The following is a 25,695-nucleotide window of genomic DNA, read 5'->3' on the forward strand; positions in this document are numbered from 1 at the left end:
CAACCATCAGCCATGTATTGCCCCCCAATAGGACTTTCAGTTGCCAGGATGAGAACTAATCTCCCTAAATCTAGACAAATAAAACTTTGATTATAGAAAAAAAAACAAGGAAATTACATCAATTCAAAACGTCTATTGCCCCCCAATAGCCGTTTATTGCCCTTTAATAGAGGGGTAATAGACGTCTATTCGGGAGCAATAGACATTCAAAACTTCTTTTTCTTTCCTTCTGTCCAGTTACTTAAAAAAAAACTAGAAATTGATTTGGGCACCCCAATCAATAGTCGGACCAAAACCACCGGATCGAATCACCTCTGGAGCTCGCCGCCTACCTCTCTTACCTCTCCGAACCTCCAGTCCTCGTCGGAGTAGCCACCGACTTCGTTGGCCACATCCACCTCGTCGTGCCGAATCGTACTGCTCCGGCACCGAAGCTCGATGTCAATTTCTTCCGACTTGAAGCTCAACGTCGCCGGCAGGCACGTTTTACTAGTACAGCGAGTCAATTGACCTCAATACGAAGCTTGAGGAAGCTCGAGAGAGAGAGAGAGAGAGAGAGGGATGCCGGAGTCGTGTGGAGCGAGGGAGAGAGACGCCGGAGTCGTCTGGGGATAGAGTGAGTCGCTGGAGTCGTCTGGGGAGAGAGAAAGAGACGTCGGAGTCGTCTGGGGAGGGAGAAAGAGACGCCGAAGTCTTCTGGAGCGAGGGAGAGAGACGCCGGAGTGGTCTGGAGCGAGGGAGAGAGATGCCGGAGTGGTCTGGAGCGAGGGAGAGATACGCCGGAGTTGTCTGGGGAGAGAGAGAGAGAGAGCTCAGAGAAGAGAGGAAAGAGAGTGGCAATGTTGTAATTTATTAATTAGGCTTAGGGCAAAATGGTCATTTAACGTTAAACTGTGTAGGTGGGAACAAAAATCTGTTGTTGAGGTAAGTGGGCTAATCTTTTCTTATTTTGGTGCTTTGGGTCAAGGACCCTTTCTTATTTTGGTGCTTTGGGTCAAAGACTCTTTTATGCAAGAATAGCAGTTTAGTAAGTAAAATTTTTATATAATGAATAAATATTTTAAAAAGAAATGACAAAAAAAGGGACTTAATAGAAACAATTTTATTTAAAAAGGGTCATATAGAAACTACTCAAAAATTTATATGCATTGAACTTGAAAGGGCAAAAGAAGAAACGGAGAATATATAACACCTATTCTATCTCAATCTTTTGTGAAGATGATCTTCATATGGTTCTATATTTGGTCCTTCAATTTCATTTTAACCACATTTCCTTTTTTTTCTTTTTTCAAATGTTATGAGATTTTCGGAGGGTTAGGTGAAAATGAAAATCAAAGGAGGAGTTGAATTGATACAAATTTAGGCACCCGCCACACCATGTCAGTCACCCATTTGGCCTAATTCACAACCTCTCTGTAGGACTGCATTTATACATATCAAGTACCGACACAACAAAAGTCTATGATACATGGCCGTCTCCCAATTTATAAATTATGTAAAATTGAGTCTTCACTCCATCAGAGCAATCAGTATTCATTTTTCTGAAGTTATAGATAAGGTGCTCAATAAAATGTCTCCAAACAGTTGAAGTAGTAACTTGTTGTTTGATGAGACACTTGTGAGTTTGATGGTATAATGACTTTCTACATGGACGGTTGCTCATAAAAACTTCTCCAACAAAGTCATTGAATCCTTCGTGGCAGTTATACCTTCACTACCAAAGTAGAAAGTCATTACACCATATGCTACAATATTTACGCAATTCATACCAACAAAGCCACTACACCATTATAAGCTTCATTTTTACATTTCACCACCATAGTCATTTCACTACCAACAAACTCATTACAGCATATGCTCCATCATCACCTCTCCTAGCTCCCACATTCTGAACAAGGAAAATGGCCTCACAAGACTACTCTCCCCCAACTCCATCTTTTGCAACAAATAAAAACAAGTTCTTCTCCGGCTTCACCAGAAGCACATCAACCAAAGAACCATCCTTCTCACAATTTCCTTATACACCGCCTCGCCATAACACCAATGACGTCTCTCCTTCCTTCTCCCAAACCGAAAGCCTCCACGCCTCCCCAACCTCCTCCCCTCAGTTCATCCCTCTCAAACACCCCGACCTCCTCACCGCCTACCGTTGCATCTCCTCCGTCCTGAAAAAGGACGGCCGGATCTTGTCCATCACCGCCTCCAGTGGCCTAGTTTACTCCGGCTCAGATACCAATGTCATTAGGGTTTGGAAGCTACCCGAGTTCACAGAATGTGGGCAGCTCAAGACCAAAGCTTGCATGGTGGTGGCACTAGAGGTGTCTCATGATAGGGTTTATGCTGCTTATGGTGATGGGAAGGTGAGAATATGGCAGAGAACATGGGATGGAGGGTTGAAGCATGAGAGGTTGGCTACGATTCCGAAGATCGGAAGTTATGTCCGGAGTTTCTACATTGCCGGGAAAGATAAGACGGTAAGTATTAGCGAGGGTGTCTGTTATTTGTTTTGGTTTGTATTTATGTGTTTATTAATACTATGGTTGGTGTGTAAGCTAGGAGGTATAATTACTTCTTTGTTTGATACATGCTTGTCAGCGAGCAAAAATATTGATGAATGAATGATATCTAGATAGGGTAGAGAGACTGTTGATTTCATTGGTCCCAATATGTCTGAGTAGTGATATTTGGAGTAAACGCTAGCTGCATAGTACAGAATCAGTTTACAAATAGTGATCTTATGCACTTAATTCGAGTTGCAATTAATTATATGGATCAGTTGATGAACGAAAGGACTGCCTAGCTCTATTAATCATGTGATTAAATCGTATAACACATTTACATGTCTCACACAAAATAAGATATATATATATATATATATATATATATCATAAATTATTCTATGCACCGTAAGGTGTAACCGTGTAAGCAATAACCAAACACTTATAAAATAATCTCAACTTTTGATATTTATTATCAACTTTATTTTTAATAAACAAAAAGTGTATTTAATGCAATCTAACCATTTATTTATATTGGTGCAAGTGCACGTCGGTGCTCTGAATTCTCCCACACACACTTCTTACATTGCACGCGTGCGCGCACACACTTCTTACATTGCTACTTCTTACATTGCTTACGAAAGTGAATATGTAAAATGTGGTTGTTGTGTCTTTATTAAAAAATTAGCTATGGTGCATGTTTGATATTAAAATTTCTGTTGAAGTAGGCCAGCAGGGGTGATACTTGGCATGTATAGGACCTAATTTATTGAATCCACAGATTTTGTTGGTTCTGTTTATCACCATTACTACACAAGACAAAATGAAGTTGTGGATTAAATTTGTTATAGGAAACCGATCGATACTCTCTTATTAATTTCAAGTTTTAACCGTTGGAAGCAAACTAAAACTAGTAGCTGGAATTTCTTTTGGTCAATATCAGTAGCTGAAACAGTCACCAATAGTGAAGCTATAATATTGAACTCTTAAGTCTTAACATTGTAACAGGTTAAGCATATGGGTGCCATAACATCACTAGCCATCAATGTAGCAGAGGACATCCTCTACTCAGCTTCCATTGACAAAACAGTGAAAGTATGGCGAATTTCAGACCTCAAATGCATCGAGACAATCCAAGCCCACGCCGAGCCAATCAATGCCATCATTGCCGCGGACGATGGAATCCTCTACACGGCCTCCGACGATGCAACTGTTCGAGTCTGGCGCCGCAACTTTTGTCGTGGCGACCAGCTTCCACATTCACTCACCGTGACTCTACCGGCCAAGTACTCCCCCGTCAAGACCCTAACCCTAACAGCGGATGGTGCAATCTTGTACGGGGGTTGCACTGACGGGTACATACACTTTTGGCTTAGGGGTTGGTTCTCAGGCCAGGTGCAGTACGGCGGGGCACTCCAGGGCCACACCCATGCAGTTATGTGCTTGGCCAGCGTGGCGAACTACGTGGTCAGTGGGTCAGCTGACTCAACGAGTAGGATTTGGTCTAAGGACCCTGATGGTCTGCATACTTGTCTAGCAGTCCTTGTGGGTCACAGAGGGCCAATCAGGTGTGTGACAGCATTTCTGGGAAGGCTGGGAGAAGAGACTGAGGAGGGGTGCACAATCTGTACAGGGAGTCTTGATGGTGTTCTCAAAGTGTGGCGTGTGACATCCAAAAGTAATAGTGGTAATAGTGGGTGTTTAGCACAGGGTGGGAGTGAGTATTTCGAGCTGTAGAAGAGTCATGCTACTTTAATCGGAGAGAGTTTGTGGTAGCTTCCTTGTATTTGTAGTAGCTAACTAATTAGTTGTAGCTTTAACTATGCTGATTGATGAGGTTGTGTCATTTAAGCAGGAATAACACAAATTTGTGTCAGGAAAAACCAAATTTGAATAAATGAAACAGTACTGCTGCATCGTTCTTGTATATGAATATTTAGGTATTATAAGTCAAAAAAAAAGAATAAAACCAGAAAATTGAGTAGTGCTGATGTTTATGATGAGTTGCCATCTATATGCAGCAAATATATGAGCTGTTGACCATAAATTCTACAATTAGATGTTAATTAACGCTATACAATGCAATATATTGAAGAGAAATATTGTTGAAGCTCAGGCCTATGAACGAAATTTCAAGGACATGGGGATGCATGAATCCATGAAAGGTAGTGATGAGTACTGATGATTCTCGCCATGTACGTAATTAAACTTCACAAACTTTGCTTCTTCAGATCGATTGCAGCAGTACGCGTGGTGATAAATCCTTCATGAGTGCTGCATTTCCAGCCCGTCGTTTGAATTTCGCTCACTGTGAGAATGCTCGTCCTTCAGAAGTCTATAGATGATGTAACAAAAGAGGCGTAAGCAGAAGAGAATGCCGATGATGGCCAAGGCTGATAGAACATAGCCTATGATAGAATGAGATGGCTTGCAACCAAAAATGACTCCTAGACACACCATGATGGCTAAGCACAGGTGTTTCTTGCTTGCAGGTTTATGCTATGGAAGGGATTTAAGAAGAGTACTGGGTGTATTCTTGCCTTCAACTGAGACTAGCTATTTGATCACTTGTCAGTAAAGTCTGGAATATATTTGAATGGTAAGGGGATCATATGAGAAAGACAAATTAAAGTAGGTAGCTGCCCCCTTTTCAGATGATTCCTCAGCTTTTGTTGCTTTTACAAATCATGGTATGATCAGTTCCTAATCAAAAGAGACAAAAAGAAATCTCCTTTGACTACTGGCTCTTGCATAGAATATGTAATGGTATCAAGTCTTTAATAGTTAATTGAAGTCCATCAAGGTTAGCTTGAAGCACCCAAAAAATTAAAAAAGTAGTTTGAAGTACCTAGAAAAAGACCTCAAGAGAAACAAAAGGATGAGGACGAGATTTATTCGCTTTTTTTTATTACAAAAATAAAATTACAAAAAAAATTATTGTGAAATCTTATACTGTTTTAGGAAATCGAAATTGGGAGAGAAATTGTTGTGTCTTTCATTGATAATAGAGGCATCTTTATATAGAGAATTACAAGCATAGAATCAGAGTTATACAAAGAAACATAATCGTACAATGATTGGATATCTACGAAAATATCTTTTAGAATATTTTTATGATTAACCCTATTACAACTTTGACAAGTTACCTAGAGTTTTGGTCAGACACATATTCTGGATATACTTGAACACTCCCCATTGTGTCGCCCAAACGTGGTGCCTTGTCAAAAACCTTGCCGAGTAACAAAAACCCAGTGGGACAAAAATAACCTCAGTTGAAGGAGAAAAAGAGTACAACACACCCTTCAAGTTTCGAGACCATACATATAGACATCTTCCCCTGATGTCTGCATCTCCTTGTGAAATTCATACTTGGCAGTAGTGTCTTTACTTGTGAGTTGTTAAAATCTAACCACACCATGTCTCCCCATTTTCCAACTGCGTATATCTGGTCTTTATAAAATATGACGTTGGTTAAGAGAACTAGAGAAGGTCTCGCACATTAGTGAAGTAAGTCCAACGTGTTTGGCCTCTCTTAATGAAAGCCAACTTGGTGACATTATCGCAAAGTACTACAACCGCATAATTATCTGGATTTAAAGCAAGGTCATCGGACAAGACAACTTTTAGGACGTACTACTCGTAAAGCCAAGCATGTTCTATCGGGATGGTGACGGCATCCAAAGGTGGGAGATGAATAGGCACGGCTGCTTTTCGGAAAGGGCTATAGAGAGTAATGGCAAGGCTTTGGTCTACTGTGGCCAACCAACCATACGATGAGCCGCAACACCTCCTAGTATAGTAAGGGAATAACAAGTCGATATTGTTGTAGACTTTTGCTTCAGGAATGCTATATACTTGGCTTCTTCTGGTCTTTTCTTGGGAATCATAGTCGAGCTCAAGTGGCGGTGGGATCATGAGCCATGGAAGTAGCTTACGGTTACAATGCCTTTTCTGACGATAGTTTTCTATAAAAGACTGCCATTGCTTGCAAACAGCTGAGAAACAAACATGATCAATAGGTGCTAACAACTTATCTAGAATAGAGAGAGCATGGTCATGAAGATTTCCCTATTCTAATAGGTAACAACTTGTTACTTTTTTGAAGGTAAGAGCAGCCATACCAAAGCCAAAAACAATTAAGGAAAATGCAATGGATGGTTCCCTGAGGATAGGCTCTATTTACTATGTACCCTTTGTATATGTTTAAGGACACTTAGTTTATGTGTCTGGCTCAAACTCTAATTACTTGTCTCAGTTGTAATAGGGTTATTCTTACAGGTATCTTTGGAGATATCTTAATCACTGTACGATTCAATTTCCTTGTAAGACTTATATTCTCTGCTTGTAATCCTCTATATAAAGAGACCCCTATCATCAATGAAAGCACAACTCAATTCTCTCATAATTTCTGATTTCCTAAAACATATTAACAGCACGAAGCCCTAACCCTGAAATAAATAGTCAAATCAGCACGAAGCCCTAACCTTGAAACAAATAGCTAAAACGTAAATTTGAATACATAACCTTAAAACCCTTTCTGCCTCCACTGCACACCTTGAAGACCTTGACCCCAGGAGTCCAAAACTAGCGGCGTAATCCCAAGAACTGATCGGAAAAGTACTGAATCGGCCCTAAAAGCATGAATCAATTCCCTACCGGTTCGCTGCCTTCCAGACCTCCTCTTCCCACAAAACTATGCCAACAGCAGCGTCTCGACCTGAGGATTTTAGAACCGGTCAAATAATTTCTAGAACCGGTCGGAAAGGCACTGAACTGGATCTATTAGCCTCACTTGGATAGCCTCGCCAGCGCACCCGTGTGCTTGCCTCCGCGAAAGACCCAGCGCCCCTCCGTGACCCCTCGGTTAGCCTCTCCAGTGCACCATCACCTCGCCTGCAACCCCCCTGCACGCCCTCTCCTACAGACCCCTCGTTAACCCCTCGATTGTCCTCGCCAGTGGTAGATCACTACTAGAATAAAGTTCATAGACATCAGTTCACAACTGATGTTAAAAAAAAAAAAATCCTATGTCTTAGTGGGTGATGTTAAAGATCGCCAAAACTAAGACATCGGTTCACAACTGATGTCTAATTTGCGACCAGACATCGGTTTAAGGTTCAGAACCGATGTAAAAACGTTAATGTGATCAACATTTTGGTGTGTTTAGCTATTGTCAAACCTTCATATTTTGGCATTAGATGCTTAATGAAATATAGGTCTAACAACACAATTATCCATTTTAACATCGTTTCTGATTTAGAAACGATGTCTGATAATATTTTACACATCGGTTTTGTGTATATACCGATGTCCATAGTTATTCTAGACATCGGTTTTTGTTTATATATCGATGTTCATAGTAATGATAGACATCGGTTTTGTGTATATACCGATGTCCATAGTTATTCTAGACATCGGTTTTGTGTATATACCGATGTCCATAGTTATTCTAGACATCAGTTTTTGTTTATATATCGATGTTCATAGTAATGATAGACATCGGTTTTGTTTATATATCGATGTCCATAGTAATCTAGACATCGATTTTGTTTATATATCGATGTCCAAACTGATGTATTTTCTGTTTCTGACATCAGTTCTTCATCAGTAACTGATGATTTTTTCATTTCTTGACTGCTGTTATATATCCCTTTTGCTGCTGTATTTGGTACTAGAAAGCTAATCCACAAATAACATGAAATTCAGATGTACTTTAAATATTAGGGAATTGTATTAATTTCTATACAAATTAGTAGTTTCAAAAGTTTTACATAATAAACCCTAACATACTTTAAGGCTAGTGTAGAAGATACCACTACTGCATCCTGATATCATTACATATATCTACTACAAAATGGTCAGCAAAATCTAGCCTTACTCAAAATCATATTGTTTGTCAAGATCTAGCTATAGCAAACTCTGCAAGTAGTCAGCCACTTCAATGCACACCTCATCAAGTTGCTCTTGGGTATATGAGTTCCGACTCTTTGCCGCCCACTAGAAATGTATAATACAACATAAGTCATAATCATTAAAGCTATTTAAATTAAACTGCTTGTCAAACTATAATATATGCATTTACCTTGGTTGAAAATGAAAGAGTATCATCATTTATAATATATTTCATATATCGCATCACATAATAGCCACACTCAACTCCATCCGGTTGTTTAGGTACGCCCTATATATTAGGATTATTGAATTAGAAATGCATTATTGAATTTGATAATCAACAACATATATCATTACTTACCGGAAGTAATTTCACTTTGGGCACTCTGTTAACCCTACATGTTTCAGCATTGAAAGCTTTAACCGTACTGCACACCAACAAACTATGTCATTATCCAACATTTTGTTACTTGGTTAGAAAAAAATACAAATAAAAAATCAGAATAGTGCTTACTTTATCACCAAGTTCTCCCATGATTGGTAATGGACTGGTTTAGGCAATATCCAATGTTCCCTACATGATTAATGTAGGCCACATGATGCAATCAACCATGAAAAATAGATATATGCAACTGATCACCAAAAGGCATCATGATCGAATATAAATACTTACCCCGGATGATAGGGCATAAAAAATACACAAAAAACACTAACCTTGAACTTCCATGTCCACTACAGCCCCAAATAGCAAAGCTCGCTTCTTATAAACACACATATATAGAAAACCCAGTACGAGGTCCAGGAGGCATCCCACTTTTTCTTACCTGTGCAAAGGAATCAATAGTAAGAACAACCGTGTACGTGACAGCTACTAAAAAGATGGTCAATCAAGAAGCTGATCTATGCCAGTTGTGTACCCACAATAAAAAGAAAAATTCAATGTAAAAATATAAATACTGCTATCTATACTAAACAAATCTGCACATTTAGGAGCATAAATATCGTACTAAAAGTAACATTTAAAACTAACACCCAATTTCGTACGTACCAACACCATATTTCACCTAAACCACAACCAAAACCACACCCATTTCAATATTGACATCACCGTCTTCTTCATTTACATGTACTGTGACACCTATAGGTACTCTTCCTGGAGGACACAAGGCCCACCTAAACAAACAGAATAGCTGATTAGCTACTGGATGTCAGTTATTTTAATTGCAGAAGGAGAAAAAGAGCAAAATAATTTTCATCGAATAAAAAAAAAATGAATAGCATAAGATCATGACCAAATCATACTCAGACCATACAGATAGAGGAGACTATATAAGCATGCAACAGATCAACATTCCAAAATGACGAGGGGCTTCTCCTGTTTCTATATGGGAAGGGGACTGAGGAGATGAAAGGAATAAAGAAAAGCTCAACAAACCAAAGTAAACCCAATCATTCACCTTTCTTACAAAGGAGGAAAATATGCCCAGCAAGTACGCAAGTTAACAACAGCATTGCAGAAGCCTTTACGACAAAAAAGTGGAAGAATATAGTATTTTCAAAGCATGCGAGATTTAAACCAAACCGAAGTCCTTATCTACATGCAAGCACGGCAAAATACATTAACACTATCAAATTCACAAATGCATGATCTTTATAACAAGAGAGAAAAAGAAGAAGAGGATTTTACCTTTTACGACCACATAGAAGCGTATTCCAGGCACTGGTCAGAGCCGGATCAACATGCCAAGAAGCACCAGACCTCTGGGGACCAATAATGAGCCATCTAAATGGAGGTCGCTTATCTTTGTCCAAAACATCAAAAAAATCCTCTTGAAATAGATAAGGTACACTGTAATCTTTCAACAAGCCAGGTTGAACCTCTCCAAACTGTTTAAGAAAGAAGTCACTTCACATATCAAAAGAAGAAAAGGAAACAATATGAAAATTAACAACTCCTTAACCACACATAGAGACCAAGTGAGTACCTTGTGATCAAAGATATAAAGCGGATCTTCATCATGCTGAACCTTCAAATATGAAACATAATCCTTGAATGTCATTGAGATTTTACGTGAGCTCCTTTGAGAAATCTTGAAAGCTGTATCTCCATAATTCTGCAATAAGTGGTCAAGTGTCCATGTACGCCTTGCAGGCCATGCATCAGCTAATCCAGTGAGCAAAACCTGATAAAGTTATTAGCAAAAGTCTATGTGAACAACATAAACACCAATCTGTAGGTTCTAGCATAGTAGTACTGATTAAAAATCTCTAAAGTACAAGGCCAATCTATTAATGAAACAGTTTGGTAAAAAAGGTCAAATCAGTCTTTTCTAACAAAATTGATGCCTGCAATTATAATCTGAACATTTGGTTCAATCTGCAAAGAAAATCTTTTGAGTTACCACAACACATCTTACCAGAAAAATAATAGAGTCGCCAAAAAAAACTATGGGAGTTTCATCCAAAATAGAAACAGCCCTATAGAGCATTGTGTACTACAATTTCAGCTAAGGAAATGCTGTAATGCTGAGGCCCTTGTGACCAGAATATTTGTGGTGACAGAGAGGGTGGTGGTGTCACTGGTGTAGCAGAATTACCAACAAGAAAAATATGGTCTGGTAAGATATTGGTTGACTGGGGTGGGAACTGGAAAAGTAAATAGTAAATTTTTTTTAAGCGCAAAACAAACTGGTTCTCTCTTTGATATGTTATCACTTTCTAGGTTCTCAACACAGAATAGTAGATTTCAACCGGAAAAAAAAAACAAAAAACAAAACAAAATAAGTACTAAATCATGATATATGTCCTAGATAGTGTATCATGTAAGAGAATTCTCCTTTCGCAAATGTAAAATCATTTTCTAATAGAACAATGTGCCCAAACATAATTGAAAAGCAAAAAGTCAAAATATGACTTCCACCGTTTTAACTTAATCTGTATTATGAACTAAGAAATGAATCGTTGTCACTATACCGGTTTCTTCCCATCATAATCACAAGAAAACTCTTCCAATGTGATCTGGTCCTTTCTTTCCACATTCCCATTGTCAAAAGAAAAACCATCCAATGTGGTATGACACCTGTATAATCTTCTGTACAAGAACAAAGAGTCGAATCCTGCACCAAGTAGATAGGCAATGAAAAACGCCTTCAGCAAGGGAAAACCTCAAAAGAAAGTTTTCAACATCATAAACAAAATGATCCTTTAGTTCTTTGACATGCATGATTCCAATCCCAAAAAGTAATACCATCTCCAGAAATGGTAAAGATAGACAGACTGGCAAGAATTATGGCAGTTGAAAGAACAACGGTGAGCTAAAAGAGAATTACGTACCCATCATAACGCAGCTGGACATTCTTTTTCAAAGCCAACAATAGTTACACATAGCTGCAATAGGTTGGAGATCATATCAACTCTCCTCGGGTATGGTGAACCATTCATCTGACCTTCACATTAAGACACCCTGCTCCAATCTGGCTTTCTACATCATCATCCTTTCTTAGAGGAATCGAAGCAATTGAATTCTTCTGTGGCCATCCAAAAAATCTGCGCCTGAAACTGCCATTTTAGCAGAATAGATAAACATGAAGAGAACAAAGAGACACCTAATATTTAGTTCACATCCCAAAATGCGTGAAAACTTTGAACGATGATCAGCATAAGGTGTATTTGGAATTCTACCTCGAAACCAACTCAATATGCCATCAGTTGCAGTTAAGTATTGTAAATCTCTCAAGTAAAATGACTGGATTGTTTGTCTTTCTTCTCCTTATTAGAAGCTAACAAGAACTTTGTTTTTCTGTTTTGCTAGGGCTCGCGCATTTAAGTTTGAAACAGAGAGAATTGTGAATGAACTTTAAAATTCAGCTCAGTATGCAGAAGGCAAGTTGGAAATAATTGAAGAGAAGGCAGAGCATCTACTGCAGGGGTCAAATCAAATATTTGAGTCTTTGAATTCGATTGATCTTCGAACACAGCAAGTTGCTCAGACTGCACATAATGTGGAAGATCATATAGATGTGGTGTTGAAGCATTCCGCAACAGTTTATGAGCAATCAAGGAAAATCCAAGATTCTCAATCTGAGCTGCAAGAAGGACAAGTAGAAATGAAGAAAAATTTGAAGGAAGGAATGGCAATGTTGCAGGATTCATACAGCCATTTGGGACAAGAAATCGATAACTTGAAAAATGAAGCTGTTGAAGTTGAAAAAGAGATAACCAAAGTCGGAGACCAAATGTCGTCTAGGATGGAGAATCTGCAGGTCAAAGCAGATGACATTAGGAATATGGCAGGGCTCTCTTTGGACAAGCAAAAGCAGCTTTTAGATGGACAAACAACAGCTTTCAAGGAGCTCGACTTTTTAACCAAATTTCAATCTGAGGCACTAGAAGAGAGCAGGTAACAAATTAAGAACAAACTGTGAACTTAAGTCTGCAAAATATGCAGAATCAATGAGGCTGATTCATTAATAAATTGCAGGAAAACCCTACAACGGTTAACTGAATATGGTCACAGACAACAAGAAGAGCTTCTTCAGAAGCAACTACAGCTTCAAAAAGTTCATGATCACCTGATGGAAAACTCAAAGTCAATGTTGGAGGCACAGGTTTGTATATCTTCCGATTTCTTACTAATGAGATTTGTTTCAACTGGTATTAATTCTCATTTGGACTCTCATTTTTTCTCATAGGAATCTTTTGAATCAAAGCAAGCCAGCATGTTCACCGCATTAGACAAGCTATTGGCTTTGCACAATGATATGCTGCTTGAATCACGGTTGATCAAAGCTTTCTTTATTTACTCTATATCAATCTTTGCTATCTACATGTTCACAAGCACAAAGCGAACATACACAGTTAGACCTCGGCTATATATCGGTACATACACTGTCTTACTACAAAAAATAAAACTACAGAAACATATCAAGTTCATAAACTTATATTTACTTTGAATTTGAAATTTTCTTCACAAGGCTGTGTTTGACTCTCTTAGTAGAAGTAGCAATACTTCGGCTCACAGGGCATGATATTGAATAGAAAAACTGAAAGTGAGGTTTGATTATTACCTGGAGAAGATGATTGAGGCCTTGAGAGCTTCCCGTTCTCTTTCTAGTTCTCTATGAAGAAGAAGAAGGCGTTTAGCTTCTCAAACACATTACAGCTACCTCAAAACCCATTACATATACCTCAAACACAATCCAGAAACGAAATACCCATCACTCCATCAACAACTACCAGATTATCAATAAATCATCGACTACCCAATACCCATCACTCCATCACCTCCAAATTACACAAAACCCATTGCAATATCGAAAACCAACAACGAAGGAATCTAAAAGGCACTGAACATGAAGAGAATTTCAAGCAAAATTGAGAGGATAAAGATGAAAGTGATACTGTCGGGGTGGAAGGAGAAAAGAGAAGGAGGAGGGGCAAGGCGGAGCTCCGGTGTGGACAGCGTCTTTGGCGGATCTGGTGAATTTGAAAAGAGAGATGAGAGACCAGGTGTGCCAAAGGAAGAGGAGGAGGAGGATAGCGGAGGCGGAGGCAGAGAAGGAGGAGAGTGGAGGCGGTGGCTGCAGTAGAGAGCAGTCGGGTGCTGGTCGGAGGTGGAGAATAAGGAAGAGGAGGACGGGTGTTCGTCAGGTGTCGTGGTGTCTACTGTCTAGGGTTTGAGAGAGAATTGTCGCGTGGGAAACTGACTCAACTCACTCAAGTGTTGGAGGCAAATGAAATTTTGTTCCCCCGCCTCATCTATTTTGTAACTTAGTCGTTTCCGCGCTTTCTCAAAATTTTGTAAAAAAACATAGACATCGGTCAAAAATGATAACTGATGTTAATTATACAAATAGAAATCGGATTTTCAAGAACTGATGTTAGAAATCTCTTTTACATCGTCTGAATTTCTGACCGATGTCTATGACATGATGTCTATTAACATTATTTTAGTAGTGGATTAACCTCGCCTTATCACACATGCATGCAGCAGCCCTAGCGCAGCCTCACTGACCCCTCGCCTCGAATCACCGGCAATTTTTCCCGGCGACTTCAAAAAGAGGTACTTTTTATTAAATGTTCCCGCTTTCCGTACTTTCAATTTCTTTTCTTTTTCTCAGGGACTTGCAAACTCCCTTGTTCTACCCCACTTTCTTCTTTCATGGGGAGACCTAAGCCGAATTGTGGGGGTTCGTGCTATCTCTAAGCTTGGAGCTTGTTGAGACCTCCAAACTTAGAGTTTGTTGAGAAGATATGATCGACCACACACATCATTGTTTCAATCTAATACAATACCTCTTGGAATCAAATTTCTTGGGATCAACTAATCTAAGAAATTCCTAATTTATTGGGAGCAATTACGTTCATAAATTTCTATTGTTTCGTGGTAGTTTTTCTTCTCCAAAACTAACCCTTTTTCTTGTTCTCTTTTAGGATGAGTAACCTAAACAAATTGGACTTCGCTCCATTGGGAACAACAAGCTCTAGATATCACAAGGGGAATTCATGATGTTCGCCAGCATCTCAAGGCCCAAGGAATCCTGGATATGATTCTTGAGCCTAGCCAGAACGTGCTAACTGTTGAGCAAGCTCAAGCTTTGGAAGTCGATAGAGCAGCCTTGGAGGCAAATAAGGCAAAAGTCATTATCTTAATGACTCGTCATATGGATGATTCGCTCCATTACCAGTATATGAATGAAGAAGACTCCATAAGGTTGTGGGTCTTACTCGAAGAACGCTTTGGCAACGTCCGTGACTCCCTACTTCCTGACCTAGAAGTGAGATGGCATAATCTTCGCTTATGTGATTTCAAGACAGTTCTTGACTACAACTCAGAAGCACTTCACATTAAATCCTTAACTGAATTTTGTGAAAATATATCACAGATGCGATGTTGATTGAGAGGACTCTCTCTACCTTCCCCATATTTTCCTTGATGGTTGCTAAGACCTATCAAATCGATGTTACTGCAAGATGGATCACAAGGTTTCGTGAGCTCATTGGAGCCATAACTGTTGCTGAAAAGAATAACAACATCCTTGTGAAGAACTATAATTCAAGACCCGTGGGAACAGAGTCTATTCTAGAGTCCAATTATAGTCGCGCCTCAAAGGGAGGGCACCAAGAGCGAAACCCTAAATCTAGGGACAATTCTAGATGCTCTAGTCCATATTCTAGCTTTATTGAGGAAGGTAATCGCCAAAATAGACTGACACGGAAACGAAGAGGTTAACGTGGAATGAGAGAGGGAGGCAACGCCTCTGCCCATGTTGGTGGCACCACCAACACTAAGAGCCACCCTAATGAAGCTTTCAAAGCGCCTCAATCATGGGAGTCTGAGCACAGAGATGTATGTTCTCAATGTGGAGCTTCCGGTCATTGGGCACATGCTTGTAGAGCTCGTGAGAGTGTTGTCACTGCCTACAAAGCATATTGTGAAGCAAGAGAAGCTCACTACATGGAACAAGAGGATCAAGATGGTGATCTAGAGCTAAAGGTTGAAGACTTCAAATCAGACCATGATCAAGAGACTAGCGATTCTGATCAAGTCTTTATTTTTCCAAGAGATGTAAAAGGCAATTGCCATATATTTTATACTAAATGCCATTGGTTTAGTTTCTCTTCAACTAGGCTCACCCAAAGTGAGTATGATGTCTAGGAAGGTTTTGAGATAAGTGGTACGTAAGCGAGCTTTGCTTCACCGACATCTCCCTACTCACCTGGTCATACTTATTTTGGAGTTACCAAAAGAAGTTAAACAACTACCTTTGTTTTGCATTAGCTAATATTTGAATTAGATTATCTTAATGGTTAAGAAACAATAATGTACTATGTTGGCTTATGAATAAAATTTCGAGTTCTTTTCATTATGACTCCATTTTGATTCTGAGCATATTACTTTGTGACTATGATGGCTGGGCCATCATGATTATTTCAAGGACATGGAATAGCCCAAATTTCGCTTGCCAAATGGCATCTTGATTAATGTCATAGAAACTCTCCGAGAATATCTATAAGATTAACCATATTACAACTCAAACAAGTAACTGGAGTTTGGGCCAAACACACAAACTAGGTATCCTTTAACACCTTTTTATATCTTAATTAATAACCTTAATCTTAATTTTTTTTTCTTTCATCTATCTTGCTTTTAGAATTGTCTAGGAGCACTTGATGGAACTCAAATTCCAATGACTGTGTCGGTTGAGGAAAGTTCGAGATATCGAAATAGAAAGGGTGATATTTCTACAAACGTCCTAAGAGTTTGTGCCCCTGGTTTAAAATTTATTTATGTATTGCTTGGATGGGAAGGTTCTGCTTCTGATGCTCATGTTTTACGAGATGCTCTACATAGAAATAATCGGCTTCATGTTCCGAGGGGAAATGCGCTATACTAATTTTGAATTAAATAAAACTTAGGTATAGTAAACTTCTAATTCCTCTCTTACGTACACTTCTTATTGCAGATAAATACTTTCTTGTGGATGCGAGATACACTAATGGGCCTGGTTTTTTAGCACCATATCGAGGAATTAGATACCACTTAAATGAATGGACCGGGAATCGACCTGAAAATTACAGAGAATTGTATAATCTTTGTCATTCAATTGCAAGGAATGTAATTAAAACGGTCATTTGGGTTGTTAAAAAAGTGATGGAGTGTAATGCGTACTCCATCATTTTTCAACATCAAAACATAAGTTAGGATTATAAATGCTTGTTGTGTTTTGCACAATTTTATTTGAATTGAGCAAGCTATTGAGTCTTACAAGATCAAGATTCAAGGTTTTTAGCAGCTATTGATTTGGAGTTATTAAATCATTCTACGTCAGAGAGTAATGCAAATAATTTAAATGATAGGATTGCATGTGTTCAAGATACTGAGCAGTGGACAAATTTTCGTGATATTTTGCATTGAAGATGTTTTCCTAAAACAAGCGTGTACAAATCCATGACTACGAACAATAAAAAGAACATTGTTTATTCCTTTTTATTTTATTTTATTCTCTTAGTGTTGTTTACTATTTGTAATGAAACTTTGCTCAAGTTAAATTTTAGTATGTTTGTTCATTTCATGCATTCTTTATGGTGTGTATGATTTATCTTGTTTTCTATTATGGTGATTGTTGTCTTGATATACTCAATTCTAATCATTTATGTTCATGGTGTCTAATTGTCACTACTACAAAAAGGTCATCAGACGACGGTGAATTTCTGTTGTCTGATGACCAAACTCACCGTGGTCTAAGTGAGTGTTGTGTGATTAAAAAATCAGACAACGGTGATTTCACCGTTGTGTGATATCACTTTGCTCAACAGAATACTAGTTTCCGTTGTGTGAATGCTGCGCAAGCATGTGCCTGCCATGGCATGCGCGGGGATGCCGCGGCACAGTCAGACAACAGAAAATGAAATTTACCGTTGTCTGAGATTAATAACACACAACAGATATAACTCATTCTCCGTTGTCTGAGATTCATAACACACAACAGATATAACTTATTCTCCGTTGTGTGAGATTCATAACACACAACCGGTGTAACTTATTCTCCGTTGTGTGATATTCATAACACACAACCGGTGTAACTTATTCTCTGTTGTCTGAGATTCATAACAGACAACATATATAACTCATTCTTTGTTGTCTGAGGTAAGTAACACACAACCGAAGTGAAATTATCTCACTTATCTGTTGATTACTCAGACAACAGAGATGATTTTATTTCCGTTGTGTGTTATGAATCTCACACAACAGAATTTTGTTTTCTTTTGTTGTTGGTTGTTAGTTCACACAACAAATTCTTTTTATCAACCATTGTGTGAGCAACATTAGATTTGTTGTCTAAGCTTGTTTCTCACAACATTGTTTTGAGCTGTTGTTTGTTCATTATGTATATATTCCATACCTAGAATATCTTTTCATAAATAATGCTCCATAATACCACATAAAACCACACTAATCCATATCATATAAGTTTTTCAAACTTCCAAACATTCAAGTTATTAGATAATGTACTAAACAAGAAAGCCTTCCTAGCTACTACCTACACATGAATCAAAAGCATTATTCCTAGCTACTAGCTAGACCCATGAATCAAACTTGGTACTCATTTGCCTTATCCCTTCTCTCCTCATTACATATTGGTGGTGATCCAAAAGATCTCGAAAAGGTGCTTATACAGCTTACACTTGAGTTTCTGTCAAAGCAGGTAAACTGATCACCATCTTCTCTTCTTTGATAAGCTGTCCTTATGATATATGCAGGGAGCTCTTAGAGTTTCCATGACAAGTCCAGGATTTATCTATGAGCCTTATGCACCTCGTGAAACCTAACAAAAAGAAAAAGAAAAAAAGGAGACTGTCAACTTCTTTGTAGAAATTGCATTAAGAGGAATATAGGATATAGGATTCATTGAGGTCCATATAAGGTCAACCAAACCAAAAAAAACTTGAACACAGAGATACCTGATTATAACATATATATGGAATTCTAAATAGAGCTTTAGTTAAGCAAGGTTGCTAGGTGCAGTGCTATACCTGCTCTTTCAATCACAATCTTATAAAATACACGAACTGCCTAATAGATGGGAAAAAAAAAGAGCAAAAAAAAAGGAATAAGAATAAGAAAACCACTCCTGTACATTTAGTTTCTGTTCTCAGAACATTTATTATCACTGAAGCCATTATGAACATTTAGTTTCTGTTCTCAAAAGCCAAAACTAAATGCAAAACAGTATTATAGGGCATCAGAAAATAAACAACAAAAAGCAAAACAAATTGAACGTATTGAAAATTTGCAAAATTGCAATCACCATAGTTACTTAAAACTTCCACACTACTTTTCCTTACTTTTCTGAAGCTTATGATCTGATCCGGCTAAATTTAGATGAGTAAATTCAGTCTAAAAAGAGAACTAAACTTAATTTCAAGCTCTTGCATGGTAAGAATCTAAATTAACTACAAACTCATGGAATCACTTAATCCTAGTACGTCAATTTACCTCAACAAAAAGAGTGGACTCTGCAAACTGAAGTTTGAAAGTCACTTGTTGCAATCCACCAGTATCCCTGAAAATATTGAAAATTCAAGCATTGTGGTTAACCAAACAAATCATGCTAAGTTGAAACCCATTTGAACTAAAATTCAAAACTAAAGAATTGATGCTACAGAAGTGCTCATAATCATACTACTGCCAAACTCTTCAAATCAACTAAAGAACTTAGAAAGAACATAATTTACAAGACTTGATTGTAGGGATCTAACTAAAGAATTGATTTCAATAAGAACCAGTATATTTGTACCACATCTAGTAAGATGCAATATATTTGTACCACATCTAGTAAGATGTAATATAACTAAATGTATACTTGACACAGACACACACAAAACGGACATCTTATGCCTCCAAGTTCTGTCAAGCAAATGCGAACTCGCAACAGTTCATATGGCAAAACTACTCGAGTATATCTTCTCATTATGTATCAATGCCATGATATGGAACTTAACTGATGGAAATTGGAAGAAAAAACAAAGATTAGAAGAGGCACAACTAGCTGAGGAAGTTGCATATTGGCACTTGTAAAGAGAGAAAAAGTGATTCGTAAGGCAGCCAAAGACTAATATTGGTACTCCACCTGCAATGACAAAAAGAAGAATTAATATTTGAATGAACATAAAACTCAAAATTACTAGAGCATTGTCAAATATAATTAACTGGATATGAACTGGATTCTCTTTCATACACCTCTTTTGATTCATAAACGAACTGGATTCCTCTCAAATAAACACCATTAACAGAAGACATCATGGTCATTGCTACTAAAATGCTCACCTTATAACGTACTCAATACTAGCTGCATATTGTAAAGCATTAGTGATTTTTATTTCATCAACCCTGCCACAGAGAATAGGAATTCAATCAAACGCATCTCAGAGAATAGGATTTATGCAGTCTTAAACTGAACATCCAGAAAAACATATTGAAAAGGAACTCTAACAAGCACTCTACCAGAAAAATAAATAAAAAATAAACTAAAAAAAATCCACACCTTCAATTGGCGCCACACATCAGTCAATGTAAACAAAGCAAGTTTCACTAGTATAAAAAAAACTGAGTATCTCGATATATATTTTCAATGCACCAGGAGTCAAAACAAAGCTGATGGGCCAGTTCACTGGATATATATCCCAAACCAAGAAAGTTGAAGTTCACAGTTTTATTCACAGAACAAATATATTTTAAGCTATATGAAATCAACAAAATACCATGTAGTCCAGCTAAAAATAAACCAAGGCTTTGTTACAATGACAATCATATAAACCAACTCAAATATCAAACTCGGGCAACAGCTAAAGGGCAGAATTAAGATGATGTTGATACAGTAGAGACCAAGTCAAGACAATTAAACCAGAATGACACATGCCCCAACCTTTCAAGTAGTATTTCAAGTTTTGGATCTGGATTGAGTAGACTGAACTAAGATAAGTTGTTGACCTACACTAGGGTGGACTGCATCGCAGAATCCGGTATATTCCAATACTAGCTTCAGGATAAGTGTAGGATCCTTGGGAATAGTTACTAAAATCAACGCTACATCCAGTTAAAATTAAGAAAGAACAATCAAACCAAACAATATCATTGACAAAATTGAAATCTGATTGACAAAAAGTTGTCCTGTTTGACTAGGAAATTGACACCAAGTACGTTTCAGCTCTGATTCGGAAACTTAAATTCTAAATAAATTCACTAGTTAAGGTTGGACTGGTGTTGCAATAATGATATATAGTTGCATCAGAAGCATATATTGCTGGTAACATCATTTTTCTGGTTTCTTCGGTTAAATTTGGTTCTTAAATCAGTGACATAGCATAGAGATGCAGATGATTAATAAAAATTAAATAAAAATGTCAACTGAAATTAACCATATAAAAGTTGCTACCTCTTTCGATCTGACGTCCCACCACTCATGAGGCTTGGCAAGGAGATCTTTCCACACAAGGATATTTTTCCACACTAGGATATCTTTCTGTGATTCATTCATATCATCCTTCTCACTTGCCACTATAAAAGAGTATATATATGAGAAGCTAGAGGTTGTTAAAAGGAAAAGTAGGGTAGCAATTCAGTTTTAGACTATGATGCATGGTCAAGATAATAAAACAAAGAAACAATAAAAGGTTTTGTCTTGAAAGATAATAAAAGCTGAAAAATCAGTTACTACAGCTGAAAACATAAAAACGGAAAGTGAATTAAAGGTAATCACTTTGGGTATATGAACAGAAGATGAACAACTATGATATTCATCTTGATTTTACTTAACTGAAATCTTACCAAGCTTTCACTGTTCTTGATTTCGATTGTTCAGGTTGAGTTTGACTAACAGTGAATCTAGATGGTAGTAGCGGCTCCCCGAAGATGAAAAGAATCAACTACTTTCAAAGAATAAATGAAACAAATTAGAAGCCATGGTAAATGAAAAAAATCAAACAAATTAGATGCCATGGTAAAGTACCTGGGATGATCAATTTACAGGTAAAGTACATAGTGTCCTCCAGATGTGATGGTATGGCCACAACGTGCAGAAGGAGCTTGACCAGGAAGCTTCAGTTGGGTCCATCCAGGTGTTTCATTTTCTTCCTTCCACAACAAAGACAAAACAGAAATTCAAGTTGAATAACTAAGAAACTGAGCAGTTAAGTATAATAGTCTGAATTGAGTTATATAAGACCAAAATTCATGAAGCTGAGTAGTTTGAAAAAATGAACAAGAAGAAAGTCATGATACTAAAAGCACCAAAGCCATATACCCAAAAAAAAAAAGGCCCAACACAGTGCAGGCTTGCAGACCATCTCAATACAAAGTTCAAGTAATAAAAGGAACAAAAGGTGGAGGCCGTTCATATACAATTGATGCAGCCCTAATCAAGATACCAGCAGTTAAGCCCCATATCATGTACTTCTTGTTGTTGGTTTCATAGTCAAAGAAATGAATCAAGTATTTGTTACCCATCCACTCTCTCTCCTCTACCCTCCTGTTTTCATCCTGAAGCAAATGGATACACAATGATCAATAAAACAGACGAAAGCAATTTCATATGTTGACTCGGACAGAAATGAAACTAATGAGAAAAAAACCTTGATGAACATTTCCAAGGGAGCATCAAATACTGATTCCACTTCGGCCGGATTTGGAGCAGGCTTGAATGCTTCCTTATCGTTAAGTATACCGATAACAGGTACAACTCTCAGTAGGTGCTGCACAGAAATCCAAGGATAACTTATTTAAGTCTAGAAACCTTTTTCAAGTTGAAAGTTGGAGACCGTGGTATGCTGCATTACATCAGTTGAGGAAATAACACCAAGTACTTGCTCTTTCCCTAGTCCTATCTTTGTGATTCAATCTTAGACACTTATGCAACTAATCAGACTAACCACTCTCTTTCCCATTAGAACTTCCTACATTTTGGAATGCCTTATGTGCATAGATGTATGGCATCAAACCCAAACTGGATTACAAGAACATCAAATATTTTGAAATTCTAGTTTCAAAATCAGATACGCATGAAAAGTAGTAAAAAAAATGAGAACGGCAGGAAGCAACTAAATAGACATTACACCTCTAATAACCTCTCTTAGAAAATTCTTAATTTGGTCTGACACTCATTATAGTCCCCTCTAATCTATCAATCTATTTCCTCTTCTTCTTTTTTTCTGGACTAAGTTTCCAAACTTTAAACTTTCGTTTGCAAAAACAAAAGTACTAACTGAAAGTCTCAAGCTTTAACCTCAACTACAGAGAAAAGCTCAAGGCACCAATTGAAACTTAGTACTAACCCAAAGCTCCAAGCTTTACATACCTGGAATAGACTGAAGTAAGCTCAGTCATATACAGACGTAACACAAATAACATCAACCACCAAGTGTTTGATCAAACCGAAAAAGATAAAAGCTATTACCTTTGACAAAAATGGTTCAAGAACAGTGACAACATTCACAAGCTTAGGATCCAAACCAATCTCCTCTTTCGCTTCTCTTGTTGCTGTGTCACCATCATCCTTGTCTCCCTCCTCTGTTTTCCCACCTGGCAAAGAAACCTCACCTGCCAAAAACCAAAAAAATAAAAAATAAAAATCTTTACTATTTCTTCTTCATCTTCCTCAATTCTTATGTAGGGGATCAGGAACAAAAGTGAAATGGGTTTTACAGAACAAATAGTTCTTATGTAGGGGATCAGCGTACTGACAGTATACAACATTAATGTTTTCACAAATCATATACTTGAAGTACATGGCATATATCAGAAGGCATCATCTCGACAGGTGCTTTAATAGGATGGCATGATTTACAGCAATAGGAAAATTAAGATGGCTATAATCTTAAGACTAGAATTGAAGGCAATTAGTATCACTACTAACCTTAAGACTAGGATATCGAAATTGAATCGTAATTTTCTCGGCTCGAAGCCCATACCACAGCGGCTAACTCTGGGATCTCTGTCCAGCAAATTGAGGTCTAGTGACACGGTCACCGGCTCGTATGGGCTGTCCAAGGTGGTCGGAATTCAGGGCTCGACCCACCATGACTCGTGAACAGAATAGAGGAGTGAGGGAGAGAGCCTCGAGATTCGGAGCTCGAAGAGCATTGATGCGCTATGAGCGAGCGCATAATTTAACCCTGAAATGTCGTTAGTAATATAAGTAAGTAGGGATCGTTCTATTCCGGGGATTGAGGGTACACCTGTCATTGTGAAACAAATAAAGAAAAGTATTATTTACAAAAATAAAATAAAGAATATAAATATATACAAGTAACAAAATAAAAAGGGGGGGGTTTAAGAATTATAGAATTGAAAATTAAGATAAATAAAATAAAGAAAATGTAAAAACATATATACAAGGGTGGAACGCAAGGAACAAAGATCAAAACCACATCCATATGCAAGAAATCCAATTACAATTCCTATAGTTGATTTTAAATGTCATGAGAGAGGAGTTGATCATGTGAAACATTCGAAAGCAAATGAATTCCCATTTTTTACTTTTCAATGCTAATTAACCTAAGCGAAAGCACCTAGATTAATCCGATCAAACATGCAATCAAACCCTAGAAAGCTAGTCAATCATGTCATGTTTAACGCATTACACATAGAGAAAGGCTATCAACTCAAGTGTACAACTTAGTATGGAAAAGTCCACCTAATTGCAATCCTCTTTAATTAAATTCGGTCTTTGCACAAAACCTTTACTACTTTGATTCAAGTTTACACAAAACGAAAAGTCGATTTCATGTTCTTAAACCTAGCACCAATTATATCAAAACCCTAAGTGTTTGCAACCACATAAGATTAAAATACAAAAGTTTTCTATCATGCAAATTTAATTAAACAAACCCACATAAGCAACATAAAAATCAACATATAGAAATCACAACTTTATCTCAAAACATATAAACGGGCTTTAAACTTTGCCCTTAATATTATTTGTTAACTAGAATTCATAGTTCTTACAAAATCAAACAAAGAAAACAAGAGAAAGGATATAATACACCTTGAAAGATGAATGATAAAGCCTTGAAACGAAGAACTTGAAGATCCTTGAAAGCAAGCAATCTTCTAGGGACGACACAAGGGTGGATAGCGGTTAGGAAATTGATGTATTGCATGGCTTCTCTTTCTCTTGGCTTGAAAATGAAGAACAAGAAAACTAGAGAATGAAAAAGAAATATGGAGAGGAAATGGAGAGACAAAGAAGATGAAATGGATGAAGGAATGTATTTTGAGAGTGAGAGGAGAAGTGTATTTATAGCCCAAAAAATGATGAATGGAGGGTGGAGATGAACATAAATGAAGGGCTAGATATGTTAGACAAATTTGTAAAAAATATCTTCCCACTTGTTTATCACTTGTTCAACTTGAATTGATTTTCCTCCTCAAGATTTTCCACTTGGTTGCAACTTTGATTTTCCTCCTCAAGATTTTGCACTTGCTTGCAACTTTGATTTTCCTCCTCAAAATTTTCCACTTGGTTGCAACTTTGATTTTCCTCCTCAAGATTTTCCACTTGCTTGCAACTTTGATTTTCCTCCTCAAGAATTTCCACTTGCTTGCAACTTTGATTTTCCTCCTCAAGATTTTCCACTTGGTTGCAACTTTGATTTTCCTCCTCAAGATTTTCCACTTGCTTGGAGGTCCTAAAAATAGAAACTAATAAGAAAAATAGAAACTTTCATAAACTGAAAAATAGAAACTACCAAAAATGGAAACTTACTAAAAATGATAAATAGAAACTATAAAAATAGAAACTTTCTA

At 37.5% G+C, this 25,695-nt stretch overlaps 3 protein-coding genes and 2 long non-coding RNA genes across 6 annotated transcripts; 3 read left to right on the forward strand and 2 right to left on the reverse strand.

Moving 5' to 3' along the window:
* Window positions 1-1,761: 1,761 nt before the first annotated feature.
* Window positions 1,762-4,425, forward strand: LOC112184593 (protein JINGUBANG). Its single transcript, XM_024322850.2, has 2 exons — window positions 1,762-2,474; window positions 3,507-4,425. The coding sequence occupies exons 1-2, from the start codon at window positions 1,902-1,904 to the stop codon at window positions 4,233-4,235; spliced, it is 1,302 nt and encodes a 433-aa protein (XP_024178618.1). The 5' UTR covers window positions 1,762-1,901; the 3' UTR covers window positions 4,236-4,425.
* Window positions 4,426-8,189: 3,764 nt separating this feature from the next.
* Window positions 8,190-10,210, reverse strand: LOC112188666. 2 transcript variants are annotated; one of them, XR_002931505.2, is made up of 7 exons: window positions 10,078-10,210; window positions 9,439-9,563; window positions 9,105-9,214; window positions 8,905-8,964; window positions 8,752-8,818; window positions 8,581-8,679; window positions 8,190-8,495 (listed from the first exon to the last, which is right to left on the reverse strand). It is a non-coding gene; the product is annotated as an uncharacterized LOC112188666 (long non-coding RNA). The 2 variants fall into 2 exon arrangements; XR_002931506.2 differs by lacking the exon at window positions 9,439-9,563.
* A 1,807-nt stretch (window positions 10,211-12,017) lies between these two features.
* LOC121051502 lies at window positions 12,018-12,690 on the forward strand. Its single transcript, XR_005805911.1, has 2 exons — window positions 12,018-12,103; window positions 12,202-12,690. It is a non-coding gene; the product is annotated as an uncharacterized LOC121051502 (long non-coding RNA).
* A 60-nt stretch (window positions 12,691-12,750) lies between these two features.
* LOC112188665 (protein GAMETE EXPRESSED 1) lies at window positions 12,751-13,439 on the forward strand. The gene is made up of 4 exons (XM_024327829.2): window positions 12,751-12,789; window positions 12,871-12,997; window positions 13,082-13,268; window positions 13,363-13,439. Exons 2-4 carry the CDS (start codon window positions 12,965-12,967, stop codon window positions 13,425-13,427), a joined length of 285 nt encoding a protein of 94 aa, XP_024183597.1. The 5' UTR covers window positions 12,751-12,789; window positions 12,871-12,964; the 3' UTR covers window positions 13,428-13,439.
* Window positions 13,440-18,328: 4,889 nt separating this feature from the next.
* On the reverse strand, window positions 18,329-23,968 carry LOC112184594 (nudix hydrolase 15, mitochondrial). Its single transcript, XM_024322851.2, has 11 exons — window positions 23,872-23,968; window positions 23,345-23,487; window positions 22,524-22,643; window positions 22,320-22,431; window positions 21,902-22,022; window positions 21,721-21,818; window positions 21,329-21,450; window positions 20,221-20,283; window positions 19,896-20,023; window positions 19,390-19,456; window positions 18,329-18,718 (listed from the first exon to the last, which is right to left on the reverse strand). The coding sequence occupies exons 1-5, from the start codon at window positions 23,966-23,968 to the stop codon at window positions 21,916-21,918; spliced, it is 579 nt and encodes a 192-aa protein (XP_024178619.1). The 3' UTR covers window positions 18,329-18,718; window positions 19,390-19,456; window positions 19,896-20,023; window positions 20,221-20,283; window positions 21,329-21,450; window positions 21,721-21,818; window positions 21,902-21,915.
* Between the last annotated feature and the right edge of the window lie 1,727 nt (window positions 23,969-25,695).

The sequence above is a fragment of the Rosa chinensis genome, chromosome 2 (genome assembly GCF_002994745.2).
Source record: "Rosa chinensis cultivar Old Blush chromosome 2, RchiOBHm-V2, whole genome shotgun sequence".
Classification (NCBI taxonomy): Eukaryota; Viridiplantae; Streptophyta; class Magnoliopsida; order Rosales; family Rosaceae; genus Rosa; species Rosa chinensis.

Excerpts from the sequence above, each read along its gene's own strand:
- LOC112188665 (XM_024327829.2), top strand. The coding sequence starts at position 12,965 with ATGGAAAACTCAAAGTCAATGTTGGAGGCACAG. Across the intron at positions 12,998-13,081 it reads AGTCAATGTTGGAGGCACAG|GAATCTTTTGAATCAAAGCA; the intron begins GTTTGTATATCT and ends TTTTTCTCATAG. Across the intron at positions 13,269-13,362 it reads TAGACCTCGGCTATATATCG|GGCTGTGTTTGACTCTCTTA; the intron begins GTACATACACTG and ends TTTTCTTCACAA.
- LOC112184593 (XM_024322850.2), top strand. The coding sequence starts at position 1,902 with ATGGCCTCACAAGACTACTCTCCCCCAACTCCATCTTTTGCAACAAAT. Across the intron at positions 2,475-3,506 it reads TTGCCGGGAAAGATAAGACG|GTTAAGCATATGGGTGCCAT; the intron begins GTAAGTATTAGC and ends ACATTGTAACAG.
- LOC112184594 (XM_024322851.2), bottom strand. The coding sequence starts at position 23,968 with ATGGTGGGTCGAGCCCTGAATTCCGACCACCTTGGACAGCCCATACGA. Across the intron at positions 23,488-23,871 it reads TGCTGGACAGAGATCCCAGA|GTGAGGTTTCTTTGCCAGGT; the intron begins GTTAGCCGCTGT and ends GGTTTTTGGCAG. Across the intron at positions 22,644-23,344 it reads TTGAACCATTTTTGTCAAAG|CACCTACTGAGAGTTGTACC; the intron begins GTAATAGCTTTT and ends ATTTCTGTGCAG.